This window comes from Scatophagus argus, chromosome 14 (genome assembly GCF_020382885.2).
Source record: "Scatophagus argus isolate fScaArg1 chromosome 14, fScaArg1.pri, whole genome shotgun sequence".
Taxonomy (NCBI): domain Eukaryota; kingdom Metazoa; phylum Chordata; class Actinopteri; family Scatophagidae; genus Scatophagus; species Scatophagus argus.
Window position 1 is genome coordinate 930,999 of NC_058506.1, and position 16,673 is coordinate 947,671.

Genomic DNA, 16,673 nt, shown 5'->3' on the forward strand with positions numbered 1-16,673 from the left:
TCATGACAAAAATTACAATCAACATAATCTGTTTGATATTACACTGAACTCTGTTACACATGCATCTCTGCACACATAGATTTAGTTCTTTTCTTACTTTTACCTCAATTTTAATGTGACTTGAGTGTGGCACCATTTTCTTTCCTGTTGTTCCAACCATCCCCATAGTTTGAGGAAAGATACTACGTGAGGGGAAAAACACCCTTTAATCATTCTGCCTGAGCTGAAAAGGTGTTGTAGTTCACCGGCAGGACATTGGCTATGCAAATACACTGTGTACACACACACTGCTGGAAGATAAAATGTCAAACAGGTGGCTGGGAGCAGAACAGCTCTTTTCTCTGTGAGCCTCTCTCCCTCTAGCCATGAGTCCAAATGGACAGAATAGGCCATGGAGGTCAAACAAATTCTTCCCAGACCCTCTGAAGTGCCTCTGTGGGGGGGTGGTGTGGAATGGTGCTTTAGACACCTCTTCCTGACAGCTGCTTTTGTCATTATGATACTACCTGGGACCCCGAGATCCAAACTCAGCAGAATAGATTGGAAAGTTCTATTTTCCCCTCCCCATTCTAAAATAAGCTTCCATACTGTCTTTTCATGCTTATCGCACCTTATCACTCACATGCATTTGCTGAGGAATGAAGATCACTCTGAGTCTGGGAGCCAGCTATTTATATTTCAACGGAAAGAAAGAGAGATTGATTAAGGGACTGCTGTGGGTTTGAGTAAAGTTCTCCTTTGGAGAAGTGAAAGACATTTTTAAAACTGCACAGACTCAAACTATCTATCACTACCTTTATAGGGGCCAAAAAAACAACAGTAACTAAAAGGCCAACCAAATCTGGCCATTAAAAAGATCTGAGGATATTTTAGGGTTAAGCATTTAAAAAGCATGTCACAGATTGTCATATGAGATGCCAGACAACTGGTTCTCAGTATCTTTAAACGTACTCAAAAGAAAACTTTTCAGTTCCAACTTCACAACAAATGTGGTTAAGTTAAGTTAGGCAAAACAAATATTTCACACATCTGTTCTTTTCGCATTCAACATCTTATTTTTACTCAAGATGTCTTTTCATTATCATATTTATGAACAAGAAAAAAGTTTTCTTTTGCATGAAATAGATAAACTAAACCCCTCCTGATTTTTTTTTAGTGTTCAGCACTGATGACGTTCTTCTGATGATGTTCTTCTGTGTGACAGTGTCCACAGTTTTTGGAACAGTCTTACTTAGAGCATATCACAAAAAACCCTCACACGCATTAGAAAGAACGAAGATCTCAATCTCATTTTTGATGCTGTGTTGAGAACCTCAGGTATTACTTTCACCTCTGCCTCTCTCAGGGGACCATGTGTTATTGCTGGTCTACTCCGAGAGTGAAACACACATAGTTCATATAAACTTCTTGATCAGCTGCCACTTAACCTCTGTGTGCCCCTTTGTGTGATGCCCTGTAGTGGGAGGTGGAGATGGAAAGACAAGTACCCTTGAGAATTGAGGCTAATTCATTCTGCATGGAAAAATGCTGTTTGCTGCTTCAGCAGCCTGCAGAGGCACCAGCATGTCTGGAGAGCAACAATATGCTCATCTGCAGAGACGGACACAAACATTAGACCCTTTTGTTAAAAAAATAAACCTGAGTGCCTTACTCACTAAGCACTTAATTTTCCAAAAAACCCCCAAAAAACAATAAGCACTAGAAGTATTTGTTTTCTAAACTGAGGAGACAGTCTGAGAGACGAGTGGAGCAATTAAGAGTGAGGAAGAAATTCTGAACTTCAGCAGATGCCCTGTCGTTATGTCTGTTAGTGTGCGTGCATAGTGCACTTGCCAATTGAGAGCAGTGAATTGTACAATTACCTTTTCAGTGGAGGTCAATGAGCAGAAACACAGAGAGTCAACTTGTGGCAGCTCCCCCTGTTTATCAGAGTGGATATTAATGGACACGGCTTGTCAAGTGATGCTCTCCAGCAAGTGATTAAAGAAAGTACATCACCAGCAAAATGCTCAGGCATTCCAATCTTGGCTGATATGGAGGAAAAGGACACTAAACAGAGCTTTATCATGACAAGGTCTGTAGATAGTTATCTAGAAATGGCAAATCCACCCTATAGGAATCCCATTAACCCATGGAAACAGGCCTATCTTAGCCCTATCTGAGAACTATGTGTATATCAAATGGATAATGTTATCTATCAAATCCAAAATGAAAAAGATTTTCTAAAAGAAAATGTCTGTCTATGGCATTCTCTAAAGGAAATCTGGATTCGACTCAACTTGTGGCTTGTGAATGTCACTCAGAATTGTCTAACTCAGTAACAAGTGGCACTGTGTACCTTATTACAGATAAAAACATTAATTTAAGATGGTAGCTAAGGGATCAAACAAATGTCATGAATGAAGTAAAATTTTAGACTCCTCATCAGAGCGTAAACACAACATAGCCAAACAAAGTAAGCGCACAAACACAGCTGAATGTTAGCTATATGCAGTATTTGATTGTTGCTGGTAGTTTTTCACGTATTTAGTTCTTCAGCTAATGCGCCTGCTCACTTGAACATGATTATACAAGCACGTGTAGCAGTCCTAGGTCTGAAATGAGAGAAATTCCAAACAATGGGACTTGTAGCTGAAAAGGGATAAAAGGTCTTTAGCAATGTGACTTGTCAGTTGTGACGTATAGTGACTAGGATTACACCACCTGCAAGGCACAAATGTAGCTGAGCATGTTTTTCCAGATCGTCAGGTCTGTGAGTTAAGGATGAAACTATGACAGAAAATCAGCAGCTGTGCTGACAGCAACCTCCTCTGCTGGGAAAGATGTATCCTCAAGGTGATGGCACCAATTTATACAACACCAACAGCAGATTAAGGGGAAATTAGTTATTTCCTTTGGAACAATTTGACAGGCAAAGGGTGCTTTAAGGACTCTGTTTAGGAAGTTAATTACAGACCTTGTTACAGGCAGACATTACTTTGTGAGTATGATTTATTGACTTTTACAGGGAACAGTCTAGTACAAATAAGACCAGCCTCAACTGACAGACTAACAAGGCCTGCAGTGCTATCTTGCTTTATAAACAGCCACGACTGCTGTGGGTGATCACTTCAGTCCACACGCTAAATCATACTTAAAATGTTATTCAATTTTTCCAGCACTGATCTTTAATCATGCAATAACCTAAACAGATAAATCTTCAATCAGTGTGTTTTGAGCATATTTGGTGTTTTGGTGTGCTGTACTCTAATTAAATGTTCACAAGAAATGTAATCAAAAAAATCCCAAAAAAATTTGGGGTGCTGGACAGATCTATTTCTCTGTTCACGGTCAAATTCTGACTTCCAAAATACTTTTATTTTCAATAAACACATTTATTCTTTCATATGAATCGATATATGCTGAGAACAGTCCATGACTGAACTCCTGTCAAATGCTTTCATTCTCTTCTACAAATCTAGCATTTCAAAGTTCCTTCAGAACACTGACCCAGTTTCATAAGCACTTTAATTTGCATGACATGACCTTTCCTTTTCCAACCTTATTTAATCATCTGTTTACTCCTTCTCAGCTTGAGTCCACTTTAACAGAATGGCATCATCATGGGTCAGTCTTTTTGAAGACCTTTTTGATCATGGCTAATTTGGTTCACTTTATTCTTTGTGCAGAATCATTCCCAGATCTAACTTCTTCAGATATTTTGATAGTTTGTGTCTAACCAGTTTTCTCCTGTCCCAAGGCTCCATCTAGTATTACGTTCATGAACTATTAAATATGAATCCATTTGAGAGATGTCTCATTTTGAAGATACATATCTCAATACAAAATATTGATCTAAGAAGAGTTTAGGAAAGGGACTGAAATACCTTTGGTTATCTGGGAGCGTTGCATCTCTGTAATCATTACTTCCTTATTTATGTTAGGGTCAAATTTCTTGGTCTTTTTACTTGTTAGTTAACTTTTGATCTTCACTATTTGATTCGTTTTTTCTGTTTTTATGTTACTGTCTCATAATCCTTTAACTGCTATACTTGGAATTTTACCATAAGCCATAGTTTTTGCAGGTCTACTGGGTCAACGAGTAATATATAGGAACTGGAAACTGGACAAACCACATTCCCTTCAAACATGGATTCAAGAACTGATATCTATTTTGCAGCTGAAAAAATAAAACATACACTTCAAGAATCCACTGACAAATATACCTCTACTTGAGCTACACAATTACATTATTGACAGGAATTATGAAGATATGCATTACCGGGCAAAACTGCATTCACATAATGCACATCCTGCTACATGCCTTGTTAAAAATCCTCACTTGTTTTTAAAAGTTTCCATTTATAACAAAGACTCACAGTTGTTTAGCGTATATGAACTGAGAAACTGGAGATGGCGTCTACTCGCTTTAGGATTATGTTGAGTCTTCAAAAGATGACTTGGAATTTAGCCCTCAAGCACTCAACCAGCTTTCTTTTTTATCGTCAGCTCCCTAGAACTCGGCAAGTTTTAACCTGACCGAAAAATCAATTTGGAATTTCCAGGCAAAAAGAACATACTGTTCTATTGAACATGACCAGCCAATGTGCAAAATTACTCATCATTCCTTCAGGTAGCCACATACATTACAGCCAGAATTTATGTTGAGAAGAAAATATGCATTCCAGTGAGACTGAGCTGGATAACATGACTCAGGTCCTATTTATTTTACACATGATTAACTAAAATCAGTGAGCAACAGTGGGACAGTCAGTCGTAGGTCTGACACAAAAGGACAGATTATCACACAATCTTACATAATCACAGTGGTAATCTCGAGTAGCCAATTAACCTAATGTGCATGATTTTGGGACTGTGGGAGAAAAACAGAGAAGAGTACCCAGAGAAAACCCATGCAGACACAGGGAGGTCACTCCCTAAAGCCCTAATCCTTTCCAACTTCAAATATTTCAAAAAACACCATCTTTCCATGTTCAGTTCTGAAGAGGATACACACGAGGTAGATAATATGAAAAGCAACCAACCAACCAAGCAACCAAAGATGAAAACATGTGAACAACAACCCATGAGCGCTGCTAATGGGATGGATAACTTTACAGGAAAATTAATCTGCATTTCCATATTCAAGTACAAACAAACAGTCTCAGCTTTTTTTTATTCTTTAGGGTGAAAATGGCTGGACTATATCTTTAAATTCTTTTTCAACGAAATTGTAATTATAAAGCAGCAGTGCTTTGTCTCCACCTTTAGACTACCAGTCCAGCTCCTACTGAAGTTGAACATTGTGTTGGTGGAAACAGCACCTTGATATATGCTCTCTCCCCTAGTTTCAGCAATTCCGTTAAAAACTAGATGTAGGCAAATCCACACCACAGGGGTACTGTGTTCATATTGGTGTGAACACAGTACTAAATAGTACCTGAATTAAATAGCTGCACTAGAAAGAAAACAGAAGTTATAGTGTAAGTGTGAGTACACAGAGACAATACTCATGGAAAGGTCAAGTACAAACCAAAGGCAGTCAGACAATGTTGGAAGGAGCTGAGGCATGAGATGAGCCAAGTCCTCACAGGCCTCAGCTTTATTAGTCGCTGCGTATGTCAACAAGGAAAGAGGGAATGGCTGGCAAGGGCTACACCTTTACACTGTGGCTGTGTGGATTGCCTTAAAAATGATGGAAGTTATGCCTTTTCTTTCACAGGGTTATCTTTTTACTTGGTTGGTTATGGCAACGTGCAGTAAAACTAGCCTCAGTCTCAATATCACCCAACTTTGTAAGTCTCTGCATTCCTCTGTCTCACTCTACTAGGTGGAGAGAGATCCAGATCCACCCAAAAGAATCCCTTAAAATAGAAATACCACCTCGCTTTCTTATCAGTGATAACCACACTTGGAAAATCCTTGCAGCAGCTTTCAGCAATAGGATTAAATGGTACAAAGTGAGAAATGTCAGAAAGACTGGCTGAGGAGGTGCTGTTAAGTCTGTTGTCTCAAAGAGACAGTGGTCCATGATGAAATACCTAAGTGTTGAGACTATCCTGAGAGACAGCAGTGGTGGTGGATTTTATCTCTGACTGGTCTATGGGAGATCACCCTGGTATTTCCTCAATAAGGCCAAAAGAGGCAGAGCTCCAAGTGACTCTCATCCAGTCCAAAAGTTAAAATTAGACGTTAATACCCCTGGGGTTCAGCAGAGAGTATCAGGGTACAGGTTTGACCTTGCTTTGGCTTTAGTTTACTTGTAGTATTATGGTAACTTACAAAATTATTTTAAAACTCTGCAGTAATGATTCATGCATAAACAATGGATCACAATTTCAGACATAAACTTTATTGATCCATACTTTAGACAAGACATATTCAGATTTCCTTCCTCATATGATCTAAAGAGTCAGTTGAACAGTTACAGAATACATATAGTCATTATATACGATTAGTAAGAAAAAGAAGAAAAACAGACAAGCACTTCACATATCTTTGCAAATGCACTTGTTAAATGCATTATCTGGGTACCAAGGTGTATTTAGTTTTTCAACAAGAGGTGTATTTGGGCAGGTGCTTTATGCATGCAGATACACAGATATAATAGCTAAATTACCAACAGACAATAGATAAAGATAGAAAAGAAAGTCTGGCTGAGATAACGAATATGGGCTAACTACAACGGCTGTTGACTCAGATTCTAATTTATTGTCGGAAAAGAGCTGATGAAATTGGGTTATAGGTGTTCTTTAATACTATTCTTCTTATGCTTAGGCCTGTAGTTTATTTCTCATATCATACTGACATTCACTCATCTGTGCTGTGCACAAACACGCCGGAACCTGCAATATACAATATATAAGCAGCCGAACTATTTTCTTATAGTAGATGTGTTTTTTTGTTGAAAACAAATCTCTTATACTATTTTTGAGAACTGATACAGTATCATAAAACATAATAGCAATATTCAGGTGAACTGATTCTTACACCCCTAGCATCTTAAGAAAGTGTACCCCTACTCTAAATACACATATTTTATCCTTAGGCAGGTGGAGTTTTCAAGCACTGAAAGATCCTCAGAAAAATCCACCTACACACTCCACTGAGTAAAGCAGAATAGGAGAAGGAGAAGAAGAAGAAGAAGAAGAAGAAGAGGAAGAAGAATCATTTTATTGGCAGTATATATATTTTTACATACACATACTGAATTTTTCCTCATTAGTAGTTGGGCGCATGAGGCAACGAAGAGACAAAGAGGGCTTTGTGGAAATGCTGAGAATTCAGTGGTTGGATGAATTTAAAGTTCAAAGTTTGTGAAACTGTACAGTATTTCCTATCAGCGTAGCCTGTCTGTGATGTGGCAGAGTGATTCAGAACAAGCAAGAGGCATAAGGACATATTCTGAGGCATAAGTCAGAAAAAAGAGAACCAACACCCATAGCTGGCCGAGTATACTCACTGAGACAAGACTATGAAAGGAAACACAACTTCAAGGCAAGCACATTGCAAAGGTTTAACAGTGACTCTCATCACTATTAAAAGGAATCATCTCTCATTTACTGTTTAGACTTAAGACTAGAAACAAACTGTGTAGCTCCAAACAAATTTGTGATGGTGGAGGGCATAGGGCAACCATTTATAATTATTGCAGCCTCATTTTTCACAAGGTCCAGACATGAGTTAGGCATACATTTTAGACTAAAAATGAAATGTACCATGGAACTCTTAGCATCCTAATGTTGGTGGGCGTGCTTGAGATTGAGAAAACCTCAAGACCTGTAATTTTCTCTTTCTACTAAACAAACAACTTCCAAAATAAAACTTTCCAATGTGAGATTGACTCTTTCCCTAAAAGAGATAATTATTTCAATATTATGCATGAAAGATTAATATTAAAGACACTGAGCCACAATTTAAAACAGTGACAAAGCCCAAACAGCTGTCAATATTTCTCCAGATTTCAAAGCTGCAGCTTCTGTTTAACATTCAGCCAAACTACACATGAATAAAATGCTACGGTATTTAGCAGAGTCCTGAAATTAAGACCATCCTACCAGCACAGACCTGCACAACAACGGCTGTCGAGGAAAAATAAGTATTACATCAAATCACTCAGATATATTTAATGGATCCTTTTGGAGGCTCTGACCATTGTCTGTCCCACCTGTGATAAAGACAAGTTCTCTTACTTTTCTCTACAAACATATCCCAATGCTCTATAGCACAGTAATAGAAGACTTCAAAGCAGAAATGAAGGAGTAATCCCTTTATTTGAAACAATAAATTGTGGGAACAAGAGGAAGAACGTCTACGTAGTTTCTCAGTCAGAACTTAAGAAGCCTATCAAACAAGAGGTGAAACATCTTCAAACAACCTAAAGGAGATCCAGCTGCCTTAGCTTCTAGCAATTTAACCAACATGAGGATGAGACCTGGCAGCATTCCTGCTTCAAGGCACCGAAACCTAAGCAGCTTGACATAGTAGAGATCGACTAATGTCGCATACGAAGCATCATGTTGAACCACAAACAGCTTCATAAGCACAGAAGTGGCTGTCAGCCTGAGGCTGCATAAGGTTTAGGATTACCAACAGAAACAGCATGCTGAAGGGATAACGGCAAGATAGACCCACAATATTTTAAGTAAGAGTAAATGAGGGGATAAACATCAATAACCATGAGTCACGCAAACTGCTTCATGAATTTTACCAAATAATGAAATGTTTTCAACATTTCATGAGCAAGTGGCCTTAAACACAAAGGATGTAAAGACATAGTTTTATGATGTCATGAAGTAACATGGGATCATGGAAGCTGCTGTCTTCATTGTTAACGACCACAGCCATCAGACTGACCCAAACTGCTGTTTAAACTTAGGTCCCAGCCTTTTGAAATAAAGGCAATTTACCTCCTCTCTAGTAAAACAACAAAAGGTCTTTTCCTTACTGTACCTTATCATATAGATTACTTCTGAGAAATGTTATATTTCAAAGATTTGTCTTTTCATTTGCACACACAGAGGCATTGCAAAAACAAAGAATGCCAAAGCTAAACTGCCAGAGACATGGTATGACACTTTAGCTGGAAGTGGTTTAACACAAACATGTTGATCTACAACTGTAGTGCTTTCACCAAGTATTAGGGGATGAATGCTTGCTTTGTGAAGCCACTGGGACGCACCAATTAAAAGTAGCAAACAATGTCAACATGACCCACTTTCTTGTTTCCTTCACAGCCCATGTTGTCAGCTATGACTCTGTCAGCAAGGCAGAAGTTGCATCACACACACTACCATACATACATAAAGTATTATTCCAAAACACAGCACCGTGCCCTCTGACCCCCCAGGTATGTTTTTACCCTACCCACATTTACACTGTGTAACACAATCCTTTGACATGCAGTGAAATGCTTCTCTGTTTAATCTAGTTAAAGATCGTCTGCAAATTGAGAATCTGCTTGTATAGAAATGAAATATTGCGAAATAAAAGCTAGAGGAAGACACAGAGCATGTGTAACACTGAGAAATCTAAATGTGTTTGAAAGGAGTGGCCTATGTGTTTTTTTTTAAATGCCACAAGTATTTCGACTGCCTTAAAAAGATTTGACAAGAAAAGATTTGAGCTGATAAAAAAGGAACCCATGCAGCCCTTTAACAGCATATGTACAGTAGATAAAGCTGAATGTTATGTGGGAAATATTCACATTATTATTTTTCAAATATTTAATGTGGTAGCTCACATACCTTCATTTTGAGCTTAAAAGAACTTAGATGACCTGAACCTTTCAAGAATGCAGCAAGTCAAATACTTGCATCTCAAATATCAGGAAACCTGGTATACTCAGCTTTGAATTGACAGACTTCTGAAAGAATAAACAATTAACTTTTAATAGCTGTCTCCAGCTGAGTAGCAAGTGTTTTCATTCCCATACTCCACTGTGTGTGATCACTTTTCTGCTGTTAAGTCTAAATTGGAGCTCTCCAGCAGTGTTCTTTAATGCCATTGACTTCGGTGGGCTAACTTTCATCCGTCCATTGGATGAATTGCTGTTCAAATGCTCTCTGACAGTAGGATAGGCTATTTTATTTTGCTAAATGTATCCAGGATGCCTATTCAGTGGAGTAATTCGATGCCTTTGGAAACCTGCATTTCTTCAGGAAATCATAGATTCAGAGCCTGAATTTAGAACTATTATGTGCATTGCCCCCAATATGTTCAAGGTAACTTTTGCTATGAGGTGCGTCATACAGGCTCAAAAGCTAACTGTTAGTCAAAGGTATATGAAATCTCGACAGAGGGCAACATTGCTGAATTGCTTTCCTCCAGAACTCTTTCAACTCAGAGGTACAAAGAGCTCTATCTCCTCTTGTTCCTTTTAGTGGCCATGCTTAGTTTCATCATTACAGGGTGGTGCCCCGTAATTAAAATTATTTGTCAAAATTTTTTTCACTATTAATAGTCTGCTAATAACCAAATCTACTCTTCCCTGTGCACAACATGTACATAGAATAGGGAATGTTTAATTCAAAGGAATTAAGAAAGAACATTTCCCTGAGCTCATTTAGCTATGTTTGATAGAAGGTCTCAATTCTGTTACAGGTGAAACTATTCCAGCTGGAATTTCATGACATTCATTAGTAGATTTCCTAACAATCCCTCAGTAACCAGGTTATTTTCCTGAGCTTGGCAGGCTCATTCTGTCAGCATTTCCCCACAAAGTTTCGTCCTGACAAAGTGCACTTCTTAGAATCTTCATTATACTGAAATTAGGCAAACAGTATTTAACTTCTTGTTTTGACGCCATCACATTGCCGTGGACTTGCCGAAAGACTTTCTTCATGACATCATGACCTGATGGAAACAACCCGATATCACAGCATGAAAAGTGCAATGCACATGAGTCACTGCATCATGTGATAAGTTGGGTGTGTGAGTGTGTACTGGTGTATGGTTACCCATGACCTCATTTAGTTTCACTTCCGTTTTTCGTTGCTGGATCTGCCAGTGAGTAAGGTGCTTTTTGGTGTGTGTGGAGGGGAACTATAATGGGAAAGCCCACTGTACGATACAGTGACGTTAGACACTCTGTTAAAGGTGCTATGTGCAGGTACCTAGTGTCTGCCTACCTGGTGTGTAAACACCAAAGGAATACAGTGTCCAACCAATGTTTGCTATGCTGTTGCAAATTCATTAAACTGTGGCAATAGGTTATGTCAGGGCCCTTTTTCATAAGGAGCCTGATCTGAACAGTTTACTGATACCTCATACTTTAGTGTTGTAAGGAGCTATCAGTGCACTAGGTTGTGGACAGTAGATCCTCCTGCTGATAACTGAAGTTTATCAGCCTCACTTCCCACGCCTCACTTCCACTGCCTTACACAGTAAAATGTTACTTGTGACCATTCTGTTCAAACAGAGACAAGGAAAGCTTTCTGAAGGAAATCAACTGAAATAAGTTAAAGTTAATAATATTCCTGTATGGATTATTTGTGAGATTGAGAAGTACTTAAAACTGTTCCACACAGGAATCTTCTTGAAAATACCTTTTTGTGTTTCACAGCAAAGGCTTCTTGCGCTGGGATGTACTTTTTCCAGAGTGAGAGGACAGAATATTAAAGACATCGGCACTTCAGAAACCATGCATGCCCTGGGATCTTTATTTACTCGACAGTATGTTTTCATTTACATGAAGGGTTGATCTTTAAGATAAGTTATCTTTAAGATAATTTCTGCTGGGGGGGCATTTCTCCCGAAAGTCAGCTTTTAATTACCTATGAACATTCTAAGTGATAGAGGATGAATTGTGGGTGGGTGTAATAACACATCTTTAATCAGGAAAACATTAATTCAATTACCTGCACCAATCCCCAGCAGCAGAAACAATATGTGTGTCTCACCATTAAGTGAGATACTGTACGCATTTAGGCACAAGGCACAGCAGCATAACATAATAAGTTTTTAAAATACCAAAATAAACACTGATTCGGTTCAACACTATAAGAAAACATTGTAAAATATTAGGCTGGATGGATCCAGTAGTATGGGGGATTACCTGCATACAGAAGGTACACACACTGAAACACACTCACATACAACCGAAAACATGATCTCTGTCAGGAGTCATGTGTTCTGTTTCATTTAGCTACACCACACAGTGTGACAGAACGGTTTAGAATTTTTAAGATTTCATCAGCAGCTCATAACCCACTTAGAGGACCTTTTAAACCTTTTACCCTTTCACACAACAATAGCAACAGTGGCAGGGGCTGGTTGGAGGTTTAGTTTCTGAATAATAGATCAAACTGAGGCCATCTGACAGGAAAAAAATAGGTAGGGCTTCAAACAGACTGGGGATGTGAGATGAAGACAGCTGAAGGTGGTTTATACCCTCCCTCACCACCACTGACTCTCACAAAGGTATTTTCCCTGCAGAAAAAGCCCATTTTACATGTCGGGGCAGATTGAGATAGCTGTACCATCCCCCAAGCTGAAGCACACCCCCCCCCCCCCCCCCCCCCCACACACACACATACCTTGTTGTTAGCACTGTATTTGTTTTGCCATTAAAGGACAGTTTGATTAACCAACCTACAGCATTCTGTACCTAGGTCCATTTCAAAGTACCTGTGTAATGTGATATGTAAAGTAATATAATTACAACCTGACAGGAATGAATTATAACCTCTAGTAAAAAAGGATGAACGCTCAGCGTACAGGACCAGGTGCTATCATATGATGATAAAATGGGCTGAATTTTCTAAGAAAAGTACCGTGATTTACATGAACAGTGCTAAATTTAAACAATACTCTGCAAAGGAAAGAACCCTTTGCTACTGAGATGATTAATTGTTTAAGTGGCAACGTATTAAATTGATAGATTTGTCGATTTCATTATTAACTGGTTGTTAATAGATAAATGGCAGGTAGCAGCACTCATGCACTAATGATAACAGCAATTATCATTTAAGTTAGGGGTTCTCAGAGTTTTGATGAGAGACCCCCTAAGTAGATAGACATGAAATATGACCAGAGAAGTCCAGTGTGAATAACAGATCCATGCGTTTAAAAGCTCTGCAGACAAAAAAACATTAAAAAACATTCTGTGGTGGCCTTAGAGCTCTTATTATTTATGGGAGACACTATTAGTACAAAATGGACTTCAGAGCTAAAATGCCTCAACACAGGCATAAAATGCATGCTAACACAGCAAGGAACCTTTCTGTTTTATATAAAAGTGCTCTTTACTCCTGTGCATTACACAACATGAAACATGAAAAACCTTTCACCTTAAAATGCTGTTCTTTGTCACCAATGACAGATTTTTCAAACAGTGTTTACCATTCTCCTATATTTGTTTTTCATCAGCCCACACTTTGCTGCATCCCTCACATCTTTGCAGGCAGTTTACCAATCTATGAACACTCTGAAAAGTCCCCCATGGCTTCCAACTTCTAAGTCTGAAAGTCCCTTTGAGAGCATTCCCCTTTGATGTAAGGAATGCTACAGATCACGCTGTAAATTGAGTTCAGCTGCTATCTGCTGTGTGGGTATATGTCATTATATGGATGATAAATGGAGGATATGGATTTCATCTTCATCAAAAAAACATGCATTCCCTCATTCCCTCCTCATGTGGAGTCACTGATCCAGAGAAATACCAGATAGCGTCAGGTGATGGATATGGTGCCCCTGGCTGTGTTTAGAGTTGACCACCAAGGGCCCCCTCCCACCCAGTGTTCTACTACACACACACACACACACACACTCAGACATCAGTCAGACAGGCTGCCCGCCCTCAAGCCACCCTGACAAAGAGCAGCCCTGTGTGAACAGCAAGAGATGGATAGTGACACAGACACAACTCTGAGATAAGAGCTGGCAAAAAAAACCAAACATTTATTCTGACTTCTCCTGTGGAAATGACACAAGACAATGTCACCGGAGCCAGCGCTGCCGATAGGTTAGTAGCTGTCTGAACAATTTTAAAGGCCTCTGTTTGTCCATTAAGACAATCCATTCCCTACCAGCCGAGGTGACACACACAGGGCTAAACCACTGATCTCCAAAACAGGGGACTACTATGAATATTAAGCTACTATTAAGTTACTACTGATATTAAGCCTTTTGAAGCATACCCAATAAAACACACACACACACGCTTGAATTTAAATAACCTCAACCCTAAATAAACAAATGATCTGATAGCAGTGACCACATATCTCAGGGTTCAAATGCACCATGACACTGGCTTCTACTCCCTGATCCGCGGGAGGGGCAGGGAGTTGGCTTTATGAAAACTGTGACTCGGAGCTACCTGTATTCAGTTTACCCAACATGTTCACCCACCATTTACGGCTTGACGGAGCTCCTGATGAATTCATAGCTATATGATATATATGATAATGAAGTTAATATGCGGGACTTAAACGCAACGCCTCTTCTTCTGTCCTTATTGAAACAGTGAATGGTAGCGTTTTGACTTGAAAGCAAAGACCTTGAAACCAGTGTTTGATTTCCCACAGTCTCGCGAACAATCTCGTGTGTCACAGCAGCGTAACAACCGTCCATCAGTCTTCCAGTCTTAAAATAAAAGCGCTAATTTCAGGTGTACGTTGCTTCACACGGGTATTTACGTTAAGTGTAACCCGCAATTAAGCTACTATAATCACACTATTACCACAGCTACAGTGTACTTACTGCTAAAACCATATCACCGTACCCAACTTATTCTGAAAAGTATTCCTACATTACCAATGAACCTCACCTTGGAGAAGTACCCCGGCGTTGAGGAAAGCCAGCAACAGAAAACGAGCCGAATCCATCCTTATAAAGTAACTCAGCTGTCCGGGCTTGTCGATACCGCTGGTGAGCTTCAAATGAGCAGCTGGAGTCTACAAATGTGTAACGCTTGTGTGTAAGAATCGTGGAAAATCCGGCACATATGAAAATCCGTTTCTCACCCTAACCGCAGGTGAAATACAAAAAGTTGAACGCAACGTCATGAGAGGGAGGCGGTGACGGAAGCTCTTAGGGGGTTTGCTTGGGAGCTTTTGCTTTCGGATGTTGCTTTGAGGTGCTGTGGGAAATATGGACACTTCCACGTGCACACAGAGACCAGCAAACAAAGCGCATAGCCACGGTAGTTGTTGTTGAATGTCCTGATATTACTGATGCGGAAGCAGAGCTTCGAACTATTCGCTTAACAATGAGAACGACCTGTAAAGTAGCTTAGACTACCTGGCAACAAGGCAGCACTAGGCCCGCACACTTACCGCCTGTATTAGGTTCCAGGGTCCGTCAGGTGTGTTAGGCTCCAGCCCCCCCACATGTGTGACCCTTCACGGATAACACCGTACAGAAAATGAATGGATGAATGGATTGCTCAATAATTCTGTGTACTAGCACATGTAGACCAAAGGCCCCAAATTTTGGTCTCCGACCTGACACACCTCACCAGGTCTTATTCATCAGAAACTCACAGCAAAGTTTACGAGAGGCATTCGAAGGCAGCATTTATTGCACTTTGCTCTCCCCACCTTCGAGCCAGCGTTTTAAATTACGCAGCTAGACTGCTATCAAATAAAAAGAAGAGACCATATGCGGACTAATTCATTTTCAATAACTGGCGATGGACATTTCTAATCTATCCACTGTTTATTTTTTTGTGCATACAAATTTCTTTCATTTCATGGGAGCACGTCACGATCTTGTATTTCGTTGGACCAACTGACTGGATAAACGTCTTGTCCCATCTTTATTTTAGAGGTACAAAAGGTATATTGCCTGGATGATTTGGTTTCTATAAATAAAGCTTACTTACACTGTTTTAGAAAAATGGCGTCTGGGCTGGGATGGTCCTAGTAACAGAACGTAAATATAACGTTAACCTATGGTTAGCTAACCTGAAGGTTAGTTAGAACCTAACCAAGAACTAACGTTAAAAGAATGTTCCCTCATGGTTATACAGAAACCTAACGAAGCAACGATCCCTAAACGAAGGAAATCATAATGCTTCAACATATGAAGACATTGTGGACAATGCTATGCTTCCAACTTTGTGGCAGCTGTTTGGGGAAGGCCTTTAGCTATTCCAGCATGGCTGTGCCCCAGTGCACAAAGCAAGGTCCATAAATACATGGTTGGATCAGCTTGGTGTGGAAGAACTTGACTGGCCTGCACAGAGTCCTGACCTCAACCCCATTAAACACCTTTGGAATGAACTGGAAAGGAGATTTCGAGCCAGACCTTTTCATCCAACACCAGTGCCTGACCTCATAAATGCTCTACTGCATGTATGGGCAAAAATATTGTGGAAAAACACTGTTGTAGCTGCAAAGCTGTCTATTTAGAATGCACACAGGAGCAGGCCAAGATGGACCAGCCACTGGCACAGACACCTGATCTTTTTTAAAGGACGAAACTGTCATTATTCAGTGTTTCTGTTACTATCAGCGTGTCCCATGAAAAGTCTAAAAGAAACATATTAGTCTGTCTCACAATACTGTTTGACACTAACTCATTTGTGATTTTCAACCCCAAGCCCATTTGTTCACTCCAAAGAAATAATAAATAATAAAAGAATGTCCCTTCAGGGATAGATAAAGGGATTCTGATTCTGAATAAACTTTGAAAAAGGGCTTACAGACATCTAAAATAGCATTTTTTTTAACAAATCTTACTCAAACAGGAGG

At 39.5% G+C, this 16,673-nt stretch overlaps 1 protein-coding gene across 1 annotated transcript in view; it reads right to left on the bottom strand.

The window, feature by feature from the left end:
• Positions 1 to 14,999, bottom strand: part of alcama (activated leukocyte cell adhesion molecule a) — a 53,604-nt gene extending 38,605 nt beyond the window's left edge. The window contains exon 1 of the mRNA XM_046410169.1: positions 14,747 to 14,999. Coding sequence (XP_046266125.1) covers positions 14,747 to 14,804 — 58 coding nt within the window. The 5' untranslated portion in view covers positions 14,805 to 14,999. The remainder of the gene's footprint in view (positions 1 to 14,746) is intronic.
• Between the last annotated feature and the right edge of the window lie 1,674 nt (positions 15,000 to 16,673).